We start from the raw sequence: 21,922 nt of genomic DNA on the forward strand, positions 1-21,922 counted from the left end.
TAACAAGCTTACCATAATGGAGGAGGGAAGGTGTCCTCAACGAAGAACAGATGAAAGAACGGCTCTGCCGAAGGAACAATCTTGTCGAGCACGGACGTCTAAGCGGTAATGTTTGGCGAAAGTGCAAGGATTCGCCCAAGTAGCAGCTCTACATACATCATCCATCAGTATTCCCGATGCGAAGGCCGATGAGGTAGCCACAGCCCTAGTCGAATGGCCTCGAGGGGTAGTGGGCAAGTCGATATTGGCCAGTTGGTAAGACAGGGTGATGGTATGAACTATCCACTTAGAAAGTCTCTGCGGAGTGACAGGGGTACCTTGGCCCCTGGTAGCATATTTAATGAAAAGTCTATGTGAACGTCGGATAGACTCAGTCCTGGATCTGTAGAATGCTAAACAGCGTCGAACGTCAAGTTAATGTAATGTCCTTTCTAACAGAGTAGACGGAGCCGGAAAAAAGGCAGGTAAAATAATATCTTGCCCCATGTGAAAGGGTGTGGATACCTTAGGCAGAAAAGATGGATCGAGCCGCAGGACAACCTTTTCTCTATGAAAATTGAGATAAGGTGGGTCTATGCGCAAAGCGCAGAGTTCACTGGCCCTCCGGGCTGAGGTAACCACAACTAGGAATGCTGTGTTCCATGAGACAAGATGTAAATCGACTCTGGCCACCGGTTCGAAAGGAGCTCTCGTAAGTATTCCTGTGGCGCGATCGCAAACAATCTTTGCTATGACTCTCATCACCAGCGGAATCGGTGGGAAGGCGTAGAAATTCAGATTGTTCCATGGAATCATGAAGGTGTCCCCTAGGTATTCGGGTCTGATTCCCGCTCTCGAGCAGAAAGTCGCACACACCTTGTTCTGTTGTGTGGCGAACAAGTCCACGTCGGGGAACCCCCAGCGATGGAAAAGGTCGTCGCGTGTCTGAGGGTCCAGTTCCCATTTGTGAGAGATGAGCATGCGCCTGCTGAGAAGATCTGCTTCCACGTTGTCCGTACCGGCCAGATGGACTGCTATTACCGTAATACCTCTCGAAATGCACCATTCCCAGATCTGCATAGAAAGTCTGGCCAGGGTTGGAGACTTCGTCCCGCCTTGCTTGTTCAGATAAAAAACGGTGGCTATGTTGTCCGATGTTATCTGAACAACCCGATGTTGAAGAACATCTTCGAAAGAGCGTAGGGCTTTGAACACGGCCAACAATTCCAGGAAGTTGATATGCTTCATGGATTCTTGACGAGTCCACGTGCCTTGAGTATACAGGCCAGAGCACATCGCTCCCCGACCTAGAAGAGACGCATCGGTACTGACTGTAATTGATGGGCCTCGGGACCTGAAGGGGACCCCAACAGTCAGATTGGTTGGGTTCGACCACCATATTAGCGAATGGAGGACCGAGGATGGGACTCAGAGTTTCGACGGTGGATCCCTCTGTGGGTGGAACACTTTGTTGAAAAACAGCTGCAACGGACAAAGTCGCAGTCTGGCGTGTGGCACCACTGCAACGGCGGAAGCCATATGTCCTAGAAGTCTCTGGATGGACTTCGCCGGAACCGATCTGTCTCGTCGCATTCGATGAACATGGCAAGCGAGAGTCAGCTGTCTGTCCCGAGGGAGGAACGCCTTTTCCAATGTCGAATCCAAGTGGGCTCCGATGAACATAAGCTTCTGTACCGGAAGGAGAGAAGATTTCTCAGTATTAATGCAAAGGCCCAGGTCGTCCAATAAGGCACAGGTAATACGGACAGAAGTGAGGAGTGCTTCCCCGGACCTGGAGACTAGGAGCCAGTCGTCGAGGTAAGGATTAACTTGTATGCCCTGGAAGCGTAGATAAGCACAGACAGGGGCCATGCATTTAGTAAACACCCTTGGAGCGGTAGCCAAACCGAAAGGTAGAACCATGAACTCGTAGAAATTGGGGGCAACAGCAAAACGAAGGAAACGTCTATATTTGGGATGGATTGCAATATGAAAATAGGTGTCCTTCAAGTCCAATGAGGCGAACCAGTCCTCTTTCCTAAGCAGCGGCAAAATATTTTGGAGGGTGGTCATTTGAAACTTCGTCATCACGATGAATCGATTCAGACCACGTAAGTCCAAAATCGGACGTAGGCCACCGTCCTGTTTGGGAACGGTAAAGTATCTAGAATAGAATCCGTGATGCCTGTCATATTGAGTTACTTGACGAATTGCTCCTTTAAGAAGAAATTGTTGTATTTCATCGAGCAGTACTGGTATGCAAGATGTAAACCGAATCGGACTCGATGGAGGAACGGTGTCAAATTCTATCCTATAGCCATGCTGTATGATAGATAATACCCATCCATCAGATGTGATGGACTCCTAAATGGGGAGTCGGCTTCGCAGCCGGTCCCCAGATGAGAGGGGGATAGGTATAGGATAGGGTAGAGGAATGGTTCGCCAGTCCCGTCAACGCTGCCTCCTGCCATCATATCGGCGATGGCCCTGCTGGTAGCATTGCTGGGGCTGTTGTCGATGGCGCCGCTGCTGTTGCCTGTGCTGAGGCTGTTGCCTGGGATGATACGGCTGTCTGTAGGACGGACGGTTCCATGGCCACTTACGCCTCGGAAGCGACTGGAGCTCCATTCGTCAGGCCATCATGCGGGACTCATGAAGTTTTTTAAGTTTATGGTCCGTCTTTGAATGGAAAAGCCCAGACCAGTCGAAGGGCATTTCCTCGATGCGCCGCTTGATCTCTTCAGGGAAGTTGGCGCTCCTCAGCCACGCATGCCTGCGAAGAGAAACGGCACCGACCAATGCCCTCGAGTTAGTGTCCACATGGTGCCTGGCTGTGGACAACTTGCACCGCGATGTGCATCGCCTCCTTAATCAAGACTTTGGCCAATTCACCTTGTTGGTCTGGGAGGGCTGAGACAACGTTGTGGAGGCGTTGCATTATAAAATACTGGTATCTTGCCAATGTCGCCTCATAGTTTGAGATACGCAGCCCCAAGCCTGAAGCTGCGTAGACCCCCCTGGCCAGGGAGTCAATCTTGCGGCCCTCCTTATCTCGCGGCACGGTGCGACCCCTTTCCTCTCTTCCCTGGGAGGACTCCACCACGACCGAGTTTGGCTTGGGGTGTTGGAGGATGAATGGTATGTCCTCCTCCCGAACCCGGTACATGGCTTCGTACCTCCATGATGTTGGTTGAGGGTGAGAGGGCAAGTCCCAGGGCTGGGTCATCGCCTGCCGTAGGGTGGTGATCAAGGGCAGGACGATGGAGGTGGACTGCTCCCCCCGGATGATGTCATAGATTTTATCTGTAGACGGTCCTGGCCACTGGACAGCGTCGATGTCCAGGGATTGGACGAGCCTGGACATCAGCTCCGCAAAAGAAACATGCGACTCGTCCGGTGATGCAGGGCCCTGGGAGGTCACCGCAACGTCGGGAGAGGTAGAATCGACGTCCGAGTCATCGGAGTCCGCGCCATAGTATGGAGGAGCCGAAGAAGACGACTCCACTGGCGAAGTGGACCAGCTGCTTTCATCCCGGGGTACCGGGGACGTGCGCCTTGGATCCAGAGGCAGCGGGCGATCACGAGAGCGTGGTGGGGACCGATCCCTCAGTGCAGGATAGTACCCAGTCGAGTATGGCTCGCCCCAAGCTGGGTAGTAGGAGCGACGCCAGTCCTCGAATCGCTCGGATCGCTGCTCGGATCGCTGCTCCCTGAAGCGGTTCCGGCAGGCCCTAGGCGGGGATTCAATGACATCCACCTCCAGTGTGGCCATGGGCATAGGCCTTGGTGACCTAGCCCTGTGGGGAGAGTCCTGAATCTGTCTGTCAGAGATCGAGCCCCGCTGGAGAGATGGAAGCGGTTCGATCGGAGGGTCAGCCACACGACGGGGAGACCCTTAAGGGGTAACCCTCATGGCTGCCTGGAGCGCCGGCTCGGGTGGGATCGGTACAGTGGTTGGCGCAGGTACCGACGCTGCTGTCGAACCCGAGACACGGTGTCAGTCCAGATCCTTCGCCTTTCGGGCCGGCTTAGAGGGCTTCTCTTTCCTGGCCTTTTTGGCCGATTTGTCAGCATCGGCGTGCTTGCACTTCTCGCTTTTCTTTCTGGGAGAAGCTGGTGGGGCCCTCAAAGTAGAGGCACCTTCGTCTGACGGGCGGGGGGGCGCGGGACCACCGCAGCCGGGCCAGGCTTTGGAGCGGCGACCAGTGGGTCTGACTGCATAAGAGCCCGATCCCACAGGAGCCTCCGGAGGCGGTTCTCCAGATTTTTTCTGGCCTGCTTGGAGAAGGCCAGACAGTGGGAGCACCTATCGGTCCTATGCCCCTCCCCCAAGCAGAGGAGGCATAGGTCGTGCGGGTCAGATGGTGACATCTTCGACTCGCACTCTGCACATTTGCGGAAGGCCGCTCACTGCGCCATCGCAAGAAGAAGAAGAAAAAGGGAGACAGTGCAGAGAGTTAGAATATATTTTTGGTTTTTTGTTTTGTTTTTTTTTAGAAGAAGAAAATGGAATGGTAGAACTGCAGAATAACTAGAGCTAAGAAGAACTGTAGAAATAACTAGAGCTAACAAGAACTATCAGGGATATAAAACTGGGAGTAAAAAACAGGCTACGAGTAACGATCAAAGCGATAGTCGAAAGCAGCACAAGGCACAGTGAACGGCGGTCGCAAAGACTGAACAAAATGGCGGACGCTCCGCTCTTTATAGGCTGTGGGGGAGGGAGAGCGGAGCTTTTTTCCCGCCAAAATAAACTGTTAGCTTGTAATCTTCCGGCCAAAGGCACTGCACAGGCGCAGCACCCATATGTGTGATGCACAGAGGCCACGATGAAGAACCTAAGTGGCTGCCAAAGTTGGTTCTGAAAATGTCTATATCCATATAGCTCTAAGAAAGACAAGGATGATTTTAGAAAAATATGGGATAAGAAAATATTAAAATTAATTTTAATGTCAATTAAAATTAAGGAATTTTTAATAAATTACTATGAAAATAGTATGTGTCCTCAGTTAAATTAATAAATATTCTAATTTATGTTGGAGATGTGGATGGAATATGGGTTCCTATTTCCATGTGGTGGGAATGTGAAAGCATTAGAAAATTCTGGATCATGATTTTTAAGATTAGTAAGATATTGAATTTAAAAATTGAACTAGATCCTGAAATAGCATTGCTGGTAATTTTTTGTGAAATGAAATATCAAAAAATTTGGTATGCACAGCAAAATTGTTAAAAGCAAAGTATTGGAAGGAGAAAGGGAATCGCTAATTAATTGAATGGTATAAAGATGTTTGGAATATGGCAGTTAGTGACAAGGTGACGTGTGAGGTAAAGGTGAAAAAAGTATTGGTAAAGAATGATTTTAATAATATGTTTATTGAATATTAATGAAATGGGAGGCTAATAAACCCTCAAAGGATCTATTGCAATTTTGAATGGAAGGGGGTATCTGGGAAAGAATGGAAAATGGAAAAAAAATACTAGGCAGCCATGGAGGAGGAATGTAGGCTGATTTCTTTTTTTTTTAAACTTGATTTTGTGTATTGAGTGTTATTGTATGATTTTTGTATTTGCATCTTAAAGAATTAAGATATTTGTATCTTAAAGAATTTTAAAAAATTAAAAAGAGCTATATGGAAAGAGGAAGGACTCTATTTTAGAGACAGAGACTGAAAGTAGAGATGTGCGATGTTTGTATTTATCAGCCTCCATAGGCGAAGATAGTTTTGTATTTAAAAATGGTGAGATAAAAAGATGAATTAATGATCATGGCTGGTTGTAGGAGGAAAGAAGCCTCTCTTTCTTTACAAAATATCAAACCAACGGGAAAGGATTCATTTTACCATTTTTTAAAAAGTAGTATTCTAAATATGAATCTGAGATAGGGTAAGCGTGCATCTATTTATGACATCAGCAAGAGCTGATGCTACTTTCCATTTTGCATTCTATTTACCCCATTCATTGCCTAGTTACCAGCTTAGGATGCTTTTGAATGAGTCATGTCAGTTACCAGGTACATGAAGCACTACAAATCAGTACTTTGGCTTTCCAACAGTCCCCTATCTCACCTTGGGAAATAGGTTTTTTTTTAAAGAAATACAAGATTCTTTGTGGAACATTTCAGACAATATGGGGAGCACAATAAGCAAGGTACAAGGCTGGTATGAGAAGAATATACAGGATACTAGGGAACCAGCAATCAAGCTTATAGACCCCATCTTTCACCACCATAAAATCAAAACTTACGCCATTGATCTGAGAAATGCAGAACTGCCCCTGGAGAAGAGAGCTTTAGCTGCACTATATATCGGACTGCTGGCCTATACAGGTATGTCATCAAAAAGACAGGCTGAAACACAACAGTAGACCTGAGATGAATGCAACCATTCTCAGTTTCTATTTTGTATTTTCAAAGCCTGAGTCCCATCATGCTATCTAAAGTCTATCACAGCAACATGATTGAACAAACTTCCCTTAACCTTGCTAAGGCCCATTTTGAGGCATTGGTTATTATGGCTGGTGCCTGATACTAGCCTATCCACCCAGATCAAACAGGCAGATTCAGACTCTGTTCCATGTAAGATTACTCAAGAGATCTGCATTTCTGCAGATAAAACTCCTTTTTCCCAGTTTTGCCAAAGTCACATCACATGTCCCATCTCCACCCATCTGGCAGATGGATATTGTTGGGCTAGCTCTTCCATACATTGGTTCCCATTTTGAAGATAAGGCTTTCACAATTTTAGAGAACTAATTCACCTACACAAAAAAGTGGATTTTTTTCACCTGACAGGAACAAAATTCCAGAACAAAATGGTAAAGAAAACCAACTTGTTGACCATATGTTGACCATATCATTCCTGTTGAAATTTAAAGATACTGGCTTGGGACCAAGGGCAATTTGCATAACCAAACTATTCCTGCTCATGCAAGGAAACTTCCTTGTTTTCCCCAGTTCTCTCTCACACACTTCAGTCTCTACAGTATTCTTTCTATGCCTAGAAAGTGCATTACATAATACATTTTGTGAAATAGTTAAACAATGCAATAGTCATCCATTAATGAGGTGTGGGGGGCAGCAAGTACAGAAAAAATGCAGTAATAGTAAAGAACCTTTAGATAGATGGTTCCAAATGAAGCTAACTTCCTTATATTAAGGAACCATTAAAGCACCAGTGGACAAGCATACTAAAGTATTCCTATTTACTAGTGCAGTACTAAGCCTAAGGGCTGTCAGCTCCACTAGGATCCCAAAATCCAACCTTCTAGATATCTCCAGATGACATGTTCCCTTGCCCCTCACCCCCACCCTTTTTTCCAACCACTCATCAATTGCTTGATATTTTCCCAGCTTTTCCTCCTATTCTAGAAGCCCGAAATGTCTACTGGTATTAAGAGTTTACAACAACAAGATGATAGGGAGGGGTTTTTTTAACCTTATTCTTTGCCCTTGGCTCAAACCACCACAAGAACACTTCTCAGAAAGGGAATTCAGTTCTTAAGATGAAAGATTCCTGTATTAGTGCTTAACATTTACTGCCTATTGCTAATCTGGCTCAGTGGTTGTAATTAATTTCATTTCTATGATTCTCTATAGCTAAAGCTCCTCAGGTGCTTTACAACAATTAAGGTGAATGTCTTCCTTTACAGGTGGTATCAGTGCTGCTGAGCTTGTCTCACAATATATTAAGGACATGATTGATATTTTGATCATGCCAGATACTTCTGGGAAAGTAAGGATTGCTGTCTTAAAAGGGCTATGCGGTGTATGCTATTTAAGCTATACAAACCAAAATGAAGCCAAAGAAAACCACCTAACTGAAATTCTCATTTCCTATCTGGATGAAGATGAAGATTCACCAGAAGCTGATTCAGATTTAATTACAGTGAAGTTCTGGGTGTGTTACCTTATGACTGTTGTCTGCTGTAACAACACTCCCTGTATTAAGTTATTTCATGAGGTAGGTGGCCAAATGCTAGAAAAAAAGCTGGACTCCCTCTCTAATATGGACTGGTTTGGCTGGCCACAAAACTATGCCAAGTTAATGTTTATGCTAATGGGATATTCAAATGTGCAAGCAGACAAATAAATATCCAGAAATGGACATTAAATTGCCAATATATTACATATATACTACCTTACTAAAAATCTGTTTTCCAAGGCTTGTGGTGTGAATAGGACCTTTTCTGAGTCCAAATGCTAAACTGACTTGTAATCCTATGATTTTGGCATTTACTATCAAATACACTGTTACATTCTGCTTTCTTGAGCTGTGTGTGAAATATTCTTTTAGTAGCCTTCAAAACATAATTAAACGTGTCTTCACTTAATGGTCCGGTAAAACCTAATGGGATAGCACTACTAAAACTAAGTGGCTGTAGACCTAATGGAAGGCTACTGAAACTGTCTAGTAAAAACATGATATAATAGTTTAAAAATATTGAAGATGAAGCTGTATTTTCTTGTCAAACTGGAGAGACAACCTGTGATTTGCACAATCAGAATCTATTTCATGTTCATTATCTGCCACGCACAGCTTGGATTCTTATGGAAAACTATTTGAATGGAAACATTACAGAAGATCTTTAACATGTTTTACTTTTTTAAATCCATCCTAAGCCATAGGTAACTCTTAGAAATATAGCTTCCACAAGCCAATCATTTCTTGTTCCAAAATCATTCCTCCCAAAGACACTTACATATAGAAATCAATGCAAACCCCGAGACAATTATACGCATGCCAATCTTCTGCTGCTGTTATGAACACTCCTGCATTGGGGTAGCCACAGAACTGGGCCAAAGAACTTTTTTCAACTCACCGATGACACTGCCTCCATGGGACTCTGTTCTACATGCCCCTGGTTACTAGGACAAAAGTCCAAAGTAGGCAGACCTACTGTTTAACACAATCTCTCTTCCTACTGTTCCTCTCACACCATCCATTCTCACTTTTGCGCAGCACTCCAGCGCTCTCTAGTTTTATACCTCTCTCTTTCTGCTGTTCATCCACTCATCTTCATTTGGGCTCTCCTTTCCAACAGCTGCTGGGGCTTAATGAGCAGTGACACCTACTGGGGCATCAGCTTCTAGAACAGCACAATTTCTCATAGATCCTTGCAGAATTCTGAACAAGGATTATTAGCTCTCAGAAGACGGAGAAAGCTTCCCCATTATGCCATAAAACCTATTTTCTCCCATGCTTCCAGCACTAATTCATGCTTGCTATTCAGTTGGCAAAAGACTACTGCCTAAGTTCAGAAAGAGCCCCACCAGATGGAAAGTGCTACACAAACAGCTCCGACCCTTGAGAATGCAGAGCAGATCCACGTTCCCATATGAGAAGCCGAGACACAACTGAGAGCATGAGCATCTACAAGTGAGTGATAAAGAACCCCAGACCAACTGGCCTCATGCCAAGAACTACTGGTGTCAAGGATAGGTGGGAATGGTTCTTCCATTTGTCAGGTTCACCAAGACCAGATTAAGGGGCACTGCTGTTAGCTGAGGAAGCAGTCAGCCAGGAACATTTTCCTTGCACAAAATCAATGGCCAGCTTTTGTGTGTTTTGCTATTTGTGCACAAAATAGTTCCTGTTCTCCCCACTGAACAAATCAAAGCAAATATTGCAGTGTGCAAACACAATTTCCTGACATTTACCTAGTTGAATGCCTATTGTTACCACCTACTCCAACATGGTGAAGTTAAAACCCCAACACCCTATTAACGTACCTATCGTAACTGCTATCTTAAAGCCAGGTACAGAAAGATCACCTTGCAATTTACTCCAGCTGATGCAAAGAACTTACCTGTGAGATGAAAGACAACTGCATCAATTTTACTAGAATACATTCCAAGTCTACACCATCTGCATTCTTAGAATGCTATATCCAGACTAACTGCCAATCTTATTAGTGTGGTATAATGGACTGGGACTCGGGCAATCTGGGTTCTAGTCCCCACTAAGCCATGGAGCCAGGTGGGTGACTTTGGGACAGCCAGACTCTCAGCCTAATCTACTGCACAGGGTTGTTGTTGTGGGGAGAAGATCAAGAGCAGGAGAATTATGTAAACTGCTTTGAGTATGTTATATGAAAAAGTGGGATATCTAATAAACAAAATTGCGGATTAGGCTCTTTGAGCCCTAGCTGCATCTAAAGGTGGCTATTTGAGTTTAGTCACCCATATTTCTCAAGGATCACTTCTTTGTGGATTCTCCTTCACCGGGATAAGCACAAAAATGAGAATGGTTTGTTACCAAGTCTGTCAATTTAAGATCTGACTGACCAGATTTCCTTCATAGCACTAGTATCTCTTCACTGACAGATGCTGAGTTGAAAGAAATAATTCTACAGTATAATATTTGAAAACCATGCCACAATTATGCAAGTAAGTTTATTTGGCACATGAATATACCATATGAATAAAAACTATTTACAAACTGAAATACATAGTATTTCCATTTGATGGAGTGACCCGATGCAGTCTAAAACTTTAGACAAGATAGTTACTTGCTCTGCTACACATTACTAACCAAAACTTGTCTTCAAATCTTAAGTGCATCTTTAGTTCAGATAATTCCACTCTTCCCCCATTCCAAACTATGCTTCCTGGCAGTTCATCTCCCTTTTACAAGCCCAACACTTTCACTGACAAGCATCACCATCTGCAGCATCCTCTGTAGAATTACTGGAAAGTTGTAAATATTCGCCTTCAGATTCACCATCCAAATTATCCCCTGTAGAAACACTTTCTGCATAGGCAATTTCCTCCAGGTCTAAGTTTTTCAGCATCTCTAGGCTTTCTGGTGCTTGTCCAGTTAGTCGCTAGAGAAATGTAAGAAAGTAGTGATACTGTTAGAACAGTGACAAGGCTTAGCTTTCCATCACTCATTACTACTTTATACAGTAATAATTCAACTTAAGCAATAGTGTTTCAGCTCAGCTGATCAGATTGCATTATCTTACATAATTTCTCAAAAGCATTTAATGTATTCTCCCAGTAGTCTTTACCAGCATGTAAGACAGCACTCTGAGCACACTGTAGGTTGTGGGAGGGCAGTGCAGAGGCAAGATTTGAATGAGGCAAACTCACAGTTCATTCTCATGGCACAGACTAGTACCACCAGCTCTAATAGTCACAGTCAGCAGGTATTTCATTGTCTTGTTCAAGTTAAGCCTACAGAGAACTCAGCAGTGCTATTTGTGGATGTCTTCTCTAGCACTAGTTGATAGTTTAGCTAGTGATGACTCAGAACAGTTTTGGAGCAAGACTGGAAGTATCATAGCACAGATACATTTAAGAGCAGAAGATTTCAGACATGTGAAAGGACAGAGACCTTACCACTTCTCGGTATATTACCTGCTAATATTAGATCTACAGGCTGAAATAAATTTAACCTATAAACTGACTCCTTTATTAAAATGAAAAACATGACAGGATCCAGATTTGGTATTCTGCTTCCAACAGGAATACCCAACACAAGTTATACTGTTCCTTATGTAGAAGTATAATGTGGGGGAAATGCTTTGCACACTTGAACTAGAAGCTTACTACTTTAAGATGCCACTCTATGGCATTAATGCTCATTAAATATCCTTCAATGTCGAGAAGGCCACTGACTGGCAACCTGAAGACCAAAACTGGCCCCCAAGTCCATCAACCTGTTCCGATTTTTCCAAAGCAGCAGTTTGTGAATAACCAAATCCTTTTCTTGCCAAGGTTTTTCACCCATCTTTGATGTAAAAAAGGGCAGCAGAAACCAGGAATCCTTCTCTCAGCACGCACCAACCTGCCCTTTCTTTAGACTTCACCAGAAAGCTAAAAACCAGTATACAGTTGGGTCCTTCCCTTCACATTCCTTATTATCCAGCTGCACAAGCAAATATATTCTGTCTGGACTTGTCAGCAGGGGACTCAAAAGCAGTTCTTCCATTCAATTACCATTTAATCCTCAAGTATACCATGCAGAAAGTATCTATTGTGCAAGATTAGACAGTCTAACAAAATGCTTTACTGCCATAATTTGTTTACCTCAATCATGTTTGCCATGTACTGCACATGGCTGGCTAGCTCTACAAGCTCTCCATTCTCTTCTTTCAGGCGTGCAATCTCACCATCTTTTAATTCAATTTCTTTATGCAGCTGGAAAAAGCAGACACATTTTAGTCAGAAAAAGCGTTCAAACACAGTTATGATTCTGCTTATACTAAAAGTACCTTTTCATTTTCCTGCAATACTTCATACAGAGCTTTCCTCCTCTCCTCAGCTAGTTCCTTCCAATATCGGGGTGAAGGATTGCCTGCAAGGACAATTGATATTAAGTCAATGTTTTATATGTGGGATTCAGTTCCTCAATGTTTGACCCAAGTCATATTCCATGATTTATATTAAAAACTGTATCTCACTTTTCTACTGCTAGCACAGTGCTCAGATGGACAAGAAACTCAAAGATTAAATACCATAAAAACTTAAAAGCCTAAAACATGAGTAACAGGTAACACAATCCAGTGTGGTTACCTGTACCCTTCTCAGCTTGAAGGATTACAGACATCCAAATAGAGCTGGAAGGAGCATGGAGATGAAGGTCACCTTCCTGGTCCTCCTGACATGCAAGATTTAGACAGCCAATTTCAGCTAAGTATTGTTCCCCAGAGCACAAGAGGTAGAGATGACATGTCATGGAAAAGCCTTACTCCTCTGCTTCCACTGGTATGCCCACAAGCCTCTGGCTTCAGGGTGGGTCTTCCAACTGTGGAATGGCAGCCAGCAAATAAAGTACTGTGCTAGCTGACTGCAAGGGCAGAGAGGGCACTCCGAGGTTTGAATCCTACCTCTAACCTAACAGTACATTTCTGAGGTCAGAGCTGAGATGCCAACCTCTCCTTAGGCTGATGAGACTAACAGCCAAATAACTGCAACTTCAGTTGTTCCATCTACTTCTCTTCATCCTTGTGGACTCACTTATTTCTGTAGTTTTCTTATTTTCTAATTCATAAGAGTAAATAAGTTTCCATCAGAGGCAGCACTGCACTCCGTACAAGTAGCTCAGTAAAACTGCTGACGGGACGAGGAGCATCTGGCCAGCCAATGTAGAAGGGTAGAAAGGTGGTCACTGGCCATTACACTGCTCACCCTTGAGAATTATATCTTCAATAACCACTTTCAAAACCCCCTCTTTCAAGGCTAAAAACTATAGGGTTAAGTAGGATGTGACAATAACTCACCATCTAACAATAACTTTGAATTTGCATTTTAGAAATGCTTACTGGTTTAAGTTTACCTGCATTCCAATTTATAAGTGCCTCAGAAGGGCCTTTACAGGAATGGTGTTCCAACTAATGCCATCACCAAGTTACTAAGGACACCAAGGATTTTATATGTATAGCTGCTATATCCAGTAGTTGTTTTCACTGATCTAACTGCGACAAAGATCTGATGTTTGGTTTTGCCCAAATTAATTCTATCAGAATGGAAAAATTACAGTATTTGTTTCCTTTATGTGTTGCTCTCTAGCCTTTAGTTACACCAGCCACTTAGTGCTGAACAGTACTGAAAGCAATGAAGTACTTTCTATATTTTGCCTGCTAACTATTGCAATAATTTGGTCAAATGAACAGAAAGCAATAAGATATTTCTCACACACAGACACACATGTTCAGAGATGGAGGGCAGGGAAAAATGTAACTAATCTGGCAGAGAAAGTAAACTGGGAGAATTTCCTTCCCTCTTCCACCCATTTTCAGAATATATGCAGACAGACTCAGGCCACTGTGTGCACAGGAGTGCACATTAACAACTATGTAAAAAGTGTTTACACAGCTATGCGATTTACACATGTACACTCCTGCTGGCAAGAGAGACCACACAGAGAAAGTAGTGGAGGGCAGGAATGGAAGCAGGGGATCTTCTGCTTAATGTTCATAACACATGCCTTGATTTCTCAATTATTTTTCAGATATGGTAACATATTGATTATAGATTAGAGATATTCTAAAGGATAAAGTGATCAATGGCTCACAGCCATGGTGGCAATACTCCAACTTCAGTATTCAGAAGTTGCATGCTTCTAAACACCAACTTCCGGGAAACTGCTGTAGGGAAAGAACGACTGGTGGTTTCTCAGGTCTATCATCTTGGCCACGGTGGGAGAGGCATTTTGGAAGGGCTTTCCTTATGATTCACCAAGATATTGGTTTATTCTTTTTATAACTAATTTTCAAGGCCAGTACTAAAATGTTCTTAATTAGATTGGAAGCTTTTTTTTTAAAGAAGGCACAAACCTTTTGAAGTAAGATCGGAGGCTTGAATAGATCCTCTTATATTTCTGTATTCTGTTTCAACAGAAGCTTCAGATTTGGAAGATTTTGAAATAAGCTGATCACTCCAAAGTTTCCTTTTGATTGATGATTTGGTCTGCTGTAAGTTTTAACAGTTGAGAAGTCTGTAGCAGATCTTGCTTGAGAAGCCATTCTTATATAAGACAAACTTAAAGCACTACTTATAACAGTAGCATCGTAACAGCACAAACGACTGAAAATTTCTCTTCAGATGCACCCTCAATTTTACTTTCAATCTCAATGGTCTACTTAGGTTTACAGAGACTACTTAAGTTTACTGCACAAACTAACAATCTAATTTTACATTTAATAGTTACAATTAACAGGCAAACTACAGCTTAATCAGTTAAGCTGATTAAATCAGTTATCTTAGTAAAATTTTGGGGAAACTAAAGGCTTATTCTATTCTTATTTAGATTGAAATTAGTCCTACAAATTCCCAGTGTTCCTGACAGTATGGCTGATACATGCCATGAGTGTAGGACCTTTTTCTGTCTATACATGCAAAAGACAGTGCCTTAGAGTAACTGGATTAAAACAGGACAATCCATTTTGATTTTTTAACCACTATTTGGCATGTCATCTGAACCCAGTTTTAGTATATTTGGTCTTAAAAAAAATGATAAGAAACAAAGTTTGCTCTATGGTTTCTGCTTACTACAATGGTTTCTCATAATGTCTGAACCCAGGATCATGCTTTCCATGGTCCTGGGATTCTGTTATCACACAGCTCCTTCAGTCATTCAGCCTCCACTACCCATTATTGCCTAGTAACAGATGAATTGCTGCTTGCCACGCTTATACAGACAGCTTTCTGTTCCCATCTCCTCCACCTTTTGTTGACATCTAGAAGTCATTTTCTGCAGGTGGACAATACTGCCCAAAAGAGCAGACTTAGAACTGGCTAGTCTCTGTATTACTGCATAACTACTCTATCAGCAGGCTGAGGTTTTCACAGATACCAGTATGAATTGTCATGCCTTTTGTTACCCAAATACTTTTAGAATGATTATTTCAATACACACTAGCATGGAGAAGAATGCTATACTGGGGCAGACAATTGGATTATGGGCACAGATTTCGGGTTAAACAGTTTGCACACCAGAAGATGTGCAAACAGGTATTCCTGAGATAACTTGTGGTTTATATATGAAGAAATCTTTAAGCAAACAATCATTCTTATGCTGCCAAAATAAAGATACTCTTCTACAACAAAGCATATTTCTCATTGAGAGTTTGGGATAGGGAAAATTGGTTACCTGAAGAAGCATCGCCTTCCATATGTGCTTGCCTGCCCCTTAAGATCTGGGGCAGACACCCTTCTCCAGGTACCCTCACTGAAGGAGATTAGGAGGGCGACTACCCGGAGAAGGGCCTTCTCTGAAGTGGCACCCCACTTGCGGAATCTGCTCCCCAGAGAGGTTTGCCTGGCGCCGTCACTTTATTCTTTTTGGCACCAGGCCAAAACCTTTTTATTTTCCCAATGTTTTTAGACCTGACTGTTTTAACTGGGGTTTATTATTAGTTAAATTTTAGGACGCTGTGTGTGTGTTTTACATTTTGTATTGTTAAACTATCTCAAGACTTCAGTAATGGGACGGTCTACAAAAGTTTTAAATAAAATAAAGACGGAACTGGAGCGAAGCCCCTTGTGACTGAACTACAAGTGCGGTAGTTCATGAGATACACCTCAACAGTGGGAGGTTTAAGAGGGGAAGACAGACAATGAAGTGGTTTTTACATTACTGTGGTTTCTGTCAGAACATAGTAACATAAAACCATGAACACCACACAAGGTTGCTTTCATGACATGCAAGCGCACCCATTGTGTTCCAGCAGCAATACATACCTCATTTGCCCTGCCAACAAGGCAACCTGTAATAGACGGCTGTATCATCTTAAGGGTCTGTCTCTGTGATGTGCCATTGGCTTTACTTGTAGAAACCTGCTTTGGAAAGAAAACATTCAGGGAGTGAAGTCATATGTCTAAGGTAAGCTGCAAAGACGTTAAGAGCAAATGCGTCAGTCACATATTACAACAGCATGTTACAATGCTTTATCAGTACTCTAAAACTGCATGAGTCCCACCAATGACTCCCTGGACTCTGTTTTCTTGCGACAAACATCAGAACTACATACCTGGCAGAAGTTGTAGAAGTGTTTGGGATTATTTCCACCCCATAATCTCTTCCAGAGCCTTAAATTCATGAAAGCTATATACGTTAAAACCAATTTGTACAATGACAAATCTTTCAAGTACAGCTGGATCCCATGGGATTTATTAGTTTAAAAATCTTGTGTCATTGACACTGATAATTTCACTGGCCTAATATGGAGACTAAGTTTAATGAAGCTTCACAAAGTAAAGATTATTGAAAGCACTCAAGGGAGAGGGACACATTTAAATAGACAGAGGTATAATACTTCACAGGGAACAGATTTCCTTTGATTTATGGCAGGCGGCTAGCTGCTTTGCTTGGGACATAACATACTGATCCAGTCAGCGTATTGTTTGGGGGTAACGGAACATCTATCACCTCCCTCGTCATATGTAAATATTTCCTCCATTAGTTTCTTTTAAAAAAAAAAGTTATGCTACCACCATGAGATAGCAAACAATGGTAGATAATCAAACAGGGATAACAGGAACATAATGTCATACTACCGTGAGAAAGTTAGCGATTCACACTGTACTTCACATGACAAGAACTCACCTTTCCCACGGTAAAGTTTCTGCCACCAATTAAATTACTGTTGAACTAGAGGACAAATGACAGCTACTGTGGGAACCAAAATTGCACTTCAGATTATATTTACTGCTGTTCAATTAGGCTGAACTTAGCAAGCGAATATTTCTTGCATCACTTGCTCAAATGAATCTATTGCCTTTAATATTTTATGCTTAACAAAATAGTTCCCACTAAAGATTAAAAAACACACAGCAATATAAACTGTGCGAACTTGGATGCTTTGGGGGAAGGGAATAGCAGAGCCAAGAAATGACAGCTAAAAGATGCTGACCTCATACCCCTTATACAATTTAGATTCCCTCTTCAATATCCTTTATTCTAACAGAATGAATAGAGGAGTTCATAAATTGAGGACATGGCGCATATGCCTCCTCAACTGGGAAGCATTAACCTTAGCACAAGTCATCCTGGGCCCAAGATACACAAAATATTCTTGCAGTTAAGTGTCATAAGGGCAATTCAAACCTGGGGCATAGGCAGAATTGTACCCCTACTGTTGTGCAGAACTTTAAAGATACATTACATACCTCCAAAGCTCAGCACAGAAATGAGACCCATCCTTTCCCATTTTTGTGCAAGAGAAGAAGGGATGCTGGTGAACAAGTTTTGGCTATCAAGGTCTACCAAACAGACTTGCCCTTTCCCACTTCTCACTACCCTGGTTGCCTTTACAAGAGCTTTAAGCTGGAATATGCACCAAAGATGGAGATAGTAGATGGAAATGCCCAGGACATTCAGCCTGAGTAGAAGTTGGAAGATAGTCAGAATGGAAGGAAAGGGGACAGGAGAGATAAGATAGCAAGTAGGGTCTTGAATAAAACAAAAACAAAGACTGTCCATAAAGGAGTACAATTTCATCTTAAAAGATGAGGTTAATAACTCCACTGGCTCAAGAAGCAAATTTCCTTATCTCTAAGGGACACAAATTATATACAAACAAGCTTCTTCAATGTGTTCAAATATTAGGGTTCCACTGTTATTGCCGTTATCTAAGGTTTCACCTTTAAGGATCGCTCCCCATGTTTGCTCCCACTACCACATCAGTGCTCCCCCTTTGTCACAAGGTGCCCCAGGTCCTTCAAAGATCACAAAGACATAAGCAGAGGCAAAGAGGTGGACACCCCACAGCTGTGGCAGGCAACAGGTCAGAAGATGTTCATTCCCAAGCTAAATGTGACGCTCTTGGCATTCCATCACAACTCTGAGTAGATCTCCAGGTGCCCCTGCCAGCATGGCTAAAGGTTAGGAATGCTGCCAGTAGAAAGCCTGAACATCTAAAAACATGTTTTTAGCCTATTCAGCTAAAGCAGGGGTGGACAACTTGAGGCTCTCAAGATGTTTTGGCCTACAAACCGCCCACCCCTCAACTAACAATTTTTAACTATCCACAGGATTTTGAAACTGGAGGAAGATTATTTGCAACCATTTCTTAATAGGCCTACTGATTATATAGTGTTCTTATTTTCACCCAAGTTCAAATTTTAACTTTAGGGATCTTAAGGTGAAATCCTATAAATGTTTAGTGTGATTGGAGCATGCCAGTAATTTTATGGGTTGTACCCTGTGCAAACTTAAATGCAAAGAGGGACAAGCAGTAATTCCTTGGGAGGCTACTTCTGCCATCATGCTGTTACTGAAATAACTTCTAATGCAAGAAGTTCCAAGACTTTATTTCAACTCCCATTCACAAGATCACATGAGAGCCTTCCCCAACCTAGTGGGCTTCAGAGATGTTTGGACCAGAACTCCCAGAATTCCCATACAGCAGGGCCATTGACTGGAAATTCTGGATGTGGCAGTCCAAACATGTCTGGAAGGCACAAGTTTGGGGAAGACTGACATTAGAGATCTAACACAAGATCCCACACATTTTTTAAAAAAAATAACTTGCACAATTCCGATATGCAGTCAAGGGTTAGTTACCAATTTGCTTACAGCACTTGTGCAGGGGAAAGGACCAAACATTTCTAGCCCAATTTCTTCCCAAATTTGAGATCATCTTTAACAGGCTGCTACTGAAGCAGAGAGAGGAGAGCACAAGCATCTCACATCTTCTGTGTAGCATGCAGTCCGGCACCAACAGTTAAATGCAAATTACTAATTCTGTAAGTGACCATCAAGTGTCAGCAGAATGCCTTTGAGCTCTATAAAGATTAAGCATGACAAGCACAGATACAAGTATATAACTGTAATGTTGTTTGACCTTGTATCTCAACAAAGGCAGAGACATAACATTTCTCAAATTAAGGCTTGTTACCTTTGTAGCAAGCTGCTTCTCAGCATCCACTTTTGGCTTCATCCTGTAATTAGGGTGCTTTCAAGTCAAAGCCTATAGTGACATAACATGTACAAGCACTGCATTAAAAATTGTTACAGTGTAGCCTCAGACAGTATATTCATTTTAGCTCATACAGTGGACCTCCATGCTTCCCTCCCACCTCCCAGGCAACAGGTTTTCACTGTGAGGATGGAAACTCTTGAGTTTTAGAGAAAAGGAGCTTGAAAGCCATGCATCATGAAGAGCTTGCAGATATGGTTATCCAGGCCCTCCAGCCATGCTTTATGTATGCAGCAGGAATGAGAGCACAATTATCCTTTTATCACCCTCAAAATAAAGTAAAATAGGGGGAAACCAACTCACTTCCCACCAGATACGCTAGTTCTACTTCCAGAACCCCCATCTACTAGCCATTAGCTAAGTGGTAGAAGCCGTAGCCTAAAGGATCTGCAGAACTAAAGACTGCCTACCCCTGTAGTAGAGTGTGGTTAAAGTATAGCATGAAGTAGTTAATCTTCAGTAAGTGCTCCTGAATAAGCACTTTGAATGTCTCCTTTCTCTGCAGCAGGATGAAGAACCAACAACTCTGATCTGGCAGCAATGCACCATAACATCAGCTCAAATTTAACCAAAGCAGTATTAAACTTTGTTTTCTTGACAGTTCCTTAAGACTTGCACCTTTGCATTGCTTTCATTCTTACAAATAACATTTGATAAAACCCGAAGCGTTTGGATTTCATTATTTAAAACTAATTAGGATCAATTTAGTTATGCTGCCTAAACATTAATCTTGCTGTCAGTGTGTGTGGCAAATTATACTGATACAATAAAGAGTCTGATCCTTCCCATTCCTCCAAAAATAGAGGGACTGGCTTTCACTGGTCTAGATAAGGCATCATATCCAAGTTTGTTTCTAAGGATAGTATTCTTTAGAATAGAGATATGGATGCCTATATAAGTGCTACTCCAAAAGTAAGAAAATGTGCTTTCAAAAGGGTAAACTAAAGTCACAGTCCATCTTGCATCAATACCATTATTCTTTTAGTTGGTTTCAAATAGCTGAGAACAGTCCACAAACAGTTCAGCACCTGTAACTACATGTTTCACTCAGACTTAAGCCTGCAACTGCAAACAAAATTGAGGGCTTGTAAAATGGCTGAACACTGCTAGACACAGCCACTTTTCCAAGCATTGACTTACACTGCATTCCTACACATATCTTCTGAAAGCTAAGTCCCACTTAGCTCATGTTAAGACAATGTATATAGCTGTTCCTTAAAAACATTCCAAAGCAATCCACAGCGCATTACAAATCCGTACATCATTAAAAACCCAACAAGCATTTCTCCAGCTGGAAAAAGTCTGGAGAAACAAGCAGTTAAAAAAAAAAATCATGGTCGAAACACGATTTTTGGCGCCTGAGATACCAGAAAGAGATCAATTCAGATTCTTTTACACTGGAACTCAACCCTAGAACAGTTTTAACAGGCAAACCCAAGGATTAAGTATGCAAGTTATCAACTAGCATTTTAGTAAGTAGAGTATTAAGGCCTTCCAAACAGCAGAAGGAACCCGTACACCATCCCACCGGCTCGCCGGGGCAGTCACATCATCGAGATGGCGTCCTCGCGCGCTCTATCGCACACGGCCGCGGAGATACGGGTACTCTCCGTATCTTTTCGAACCAACGTGAGCCCCGCCACGTATTCAGGCAAATCACCGAGTCGGGGAGAGCAAGTGACGCAGACCCGTAAATCCGCTGTACCACCACCCCCTCCCCCCCGGGCCTTGTGAAAGGGTGGACGGGGCTCTCTCCCGCCTGGAAAACCACTAACCGCCCCGCTTCCCCCGACAGACCGCTCCCAGCCCCCTCGGGACGCGCCCCGGACGCCATTTGAGCGCGGCAAACTCCACCTCGGAGCAATACCTGCCGCAGAGGCCGGCCGCGTGCTGCACTGCAAGGCCCTCCCAGCCAACGCCGAACCCGCGCACTCGCTTGAACAAGGACCCCTTTCGCGCGCTGCTATAAATAGTTGTCGCGTCGGTGGGCGGGGGTTATGACGTTGGCGTTCGCCCTGCCCATTCTCCGTGCGCCGAACGAAAGCTCCCTAGCCAGTCGCGTCCTCGGAAAGCGAAGGCGGGAGCCAATGATTGCTCCGCAGCCCGCCCTCCCTTTCCTGCAATACGCTGCACAAGGAAGAACATCGCTGCGCAGCGACTGGCAGAGTTGGAGCCTCCCTGGGAGGAGCGTGGAAGAGCGCCGTCGTTGACCCACGCCCGGGGGGAGCCGCGTTGGACCGCCGCGGCAGCGTCTCGTGGCACCTCGAAGACTAACGAGTGGATTCTGGGCCAAGTTCCCGTGGCTTCATCAGATTCTGCATGGGGTGGCAGCGAGTGTTTCGGGTTTGTATACAGTACATAAGATTGGGGGGAGGGTAAGAAGAATTGTCAATCGCACGGTGTACGATTCTTCCTACACACACTGCACCTATATACACGCATCTATACACTTGTATATACTCTCCATAATTTTACACGCATCCGGTGAACAATGAGACGAGTCTGCAAAAAAAGAAAA

General features: G+C 43.2%; 2 protein-coding genes across 5 annotated transcripts; one reads left to right on the forward strand and one right to left on the reverse strand.

Moving 5' to 3' along the window:
• The first annotated feature begins 6,108 nt into the window (after positions 1–6,108).
• ARMH2 (armadillo like helical domain containing 2) lies at positions 6,109–8,225 on the forward strand. The gene is made up of 2 exons (XM_044426561.1): positions 6,109–6,307; positions 7,630–8,225. Exons 1-2 carry the CDS (start codon positions 6,109–6,111, stop codon positions 8,067–8,069), a joined length of 639 nt encoding a protein of 212 aa, XP_044282496.1. The 3' UTR covers positions 8,070–8,225.
• Positions 8,226–10,353: 2,128 nt separating this feature from the next.
• Positions 10,354–21,342, reverse strand: GMNN (geminin DNA replication inhibitor). 4 transcript variants are annotated; one of them, XM_044426700.1, is made up of 7 exons: positions 21,272–21,342; positions 19,324–19,395; positions 16,166–16,261; positions 14,260–14,395; positions 12,196–12,278; positions 12,011–12,121; positions 10,354–10,803 (listed from the first exon to the last, which is right to left on the reverse strand). In XM_044426700.1, exons 2-7 carry the CDS (start codon positions 19,363–19,365, stop codon positions 10,624–10,626), a joined length of 648 nt encoding a protein of 215 aa, XP_044282635.1. In that variant the 5' UTR covers positions 19,366–19,395; positions 21,272–21,342; the 3' UTR covers positions 10,354–10,623. The 4 variants fall into 4 exon arrangements, with proteins under 4 accessions (XP_044282635.1, XP_044282633.1, XP_044282632.1 ...); XM_044426698.1 differs by having other exon boundaries at positions 16,166–16,264; XM_044426697.1 differs by lacking the exon at positions 21,272–21,342 and having other exon boundaries at positions 16,166–16,264; positions 19,324–19,483.
• Between the last annotated feature and the right edge of the window lie 580 nt (positions 21,343–21,922).

Source organism: Varanus komodoensis, unplaced genomic scaffold (assembly GCF_004798865.1).
Source record: "Varanus komodoensis strain SLA01 unplaced genomic scaffold, ASM479886v1 scaffold17, whole genome shotgun sequence".
Taxonomy (NCBI): Eukaryota; Metazoa; Chordata; class Lepidosauria; order Squamata; family Varanidae; genus Varanus; species Varanus komodoensis.

Bases quoted from the DNA above. Each gene is read 5' to 3' on its own strand.
- ARMH2 (XM_044426561.1), top strand. From the start codon at position 6,109: ATGGGGAGCACAATAAGCAAGGTACAAGGCTGGTATGAGAAGAATATA. The intron at 6,308-7,629 runs GTATGTCATCAA...CTTCCTTTACAG, and splicing joins CGGACTGCTGGCCTATACAG to GTGGTATCAGTGCTGCTGAG.
- GMNN (XM_044426698.1), bottom strand. From the start codon at position 19,365: ATGAAGCCAAAAGTGGATGCTGAGAAGCAGCTTGCTACAAAG. The intron at 16,265-19,323 runs GTAACAAGCCTT...TTCTTTCCAAAG, and splicing joins AGAAGCAGCTTGCTACAAAG to CAGGTTTCTACAAGTAAAGC. The intron at 10,804-12,010 runs GTAAACAAATTA...ACATTTCTCTAG, and splicing joins ACATGGCAAACATGATTGAG to CGACTAACTGGACAAGCACC.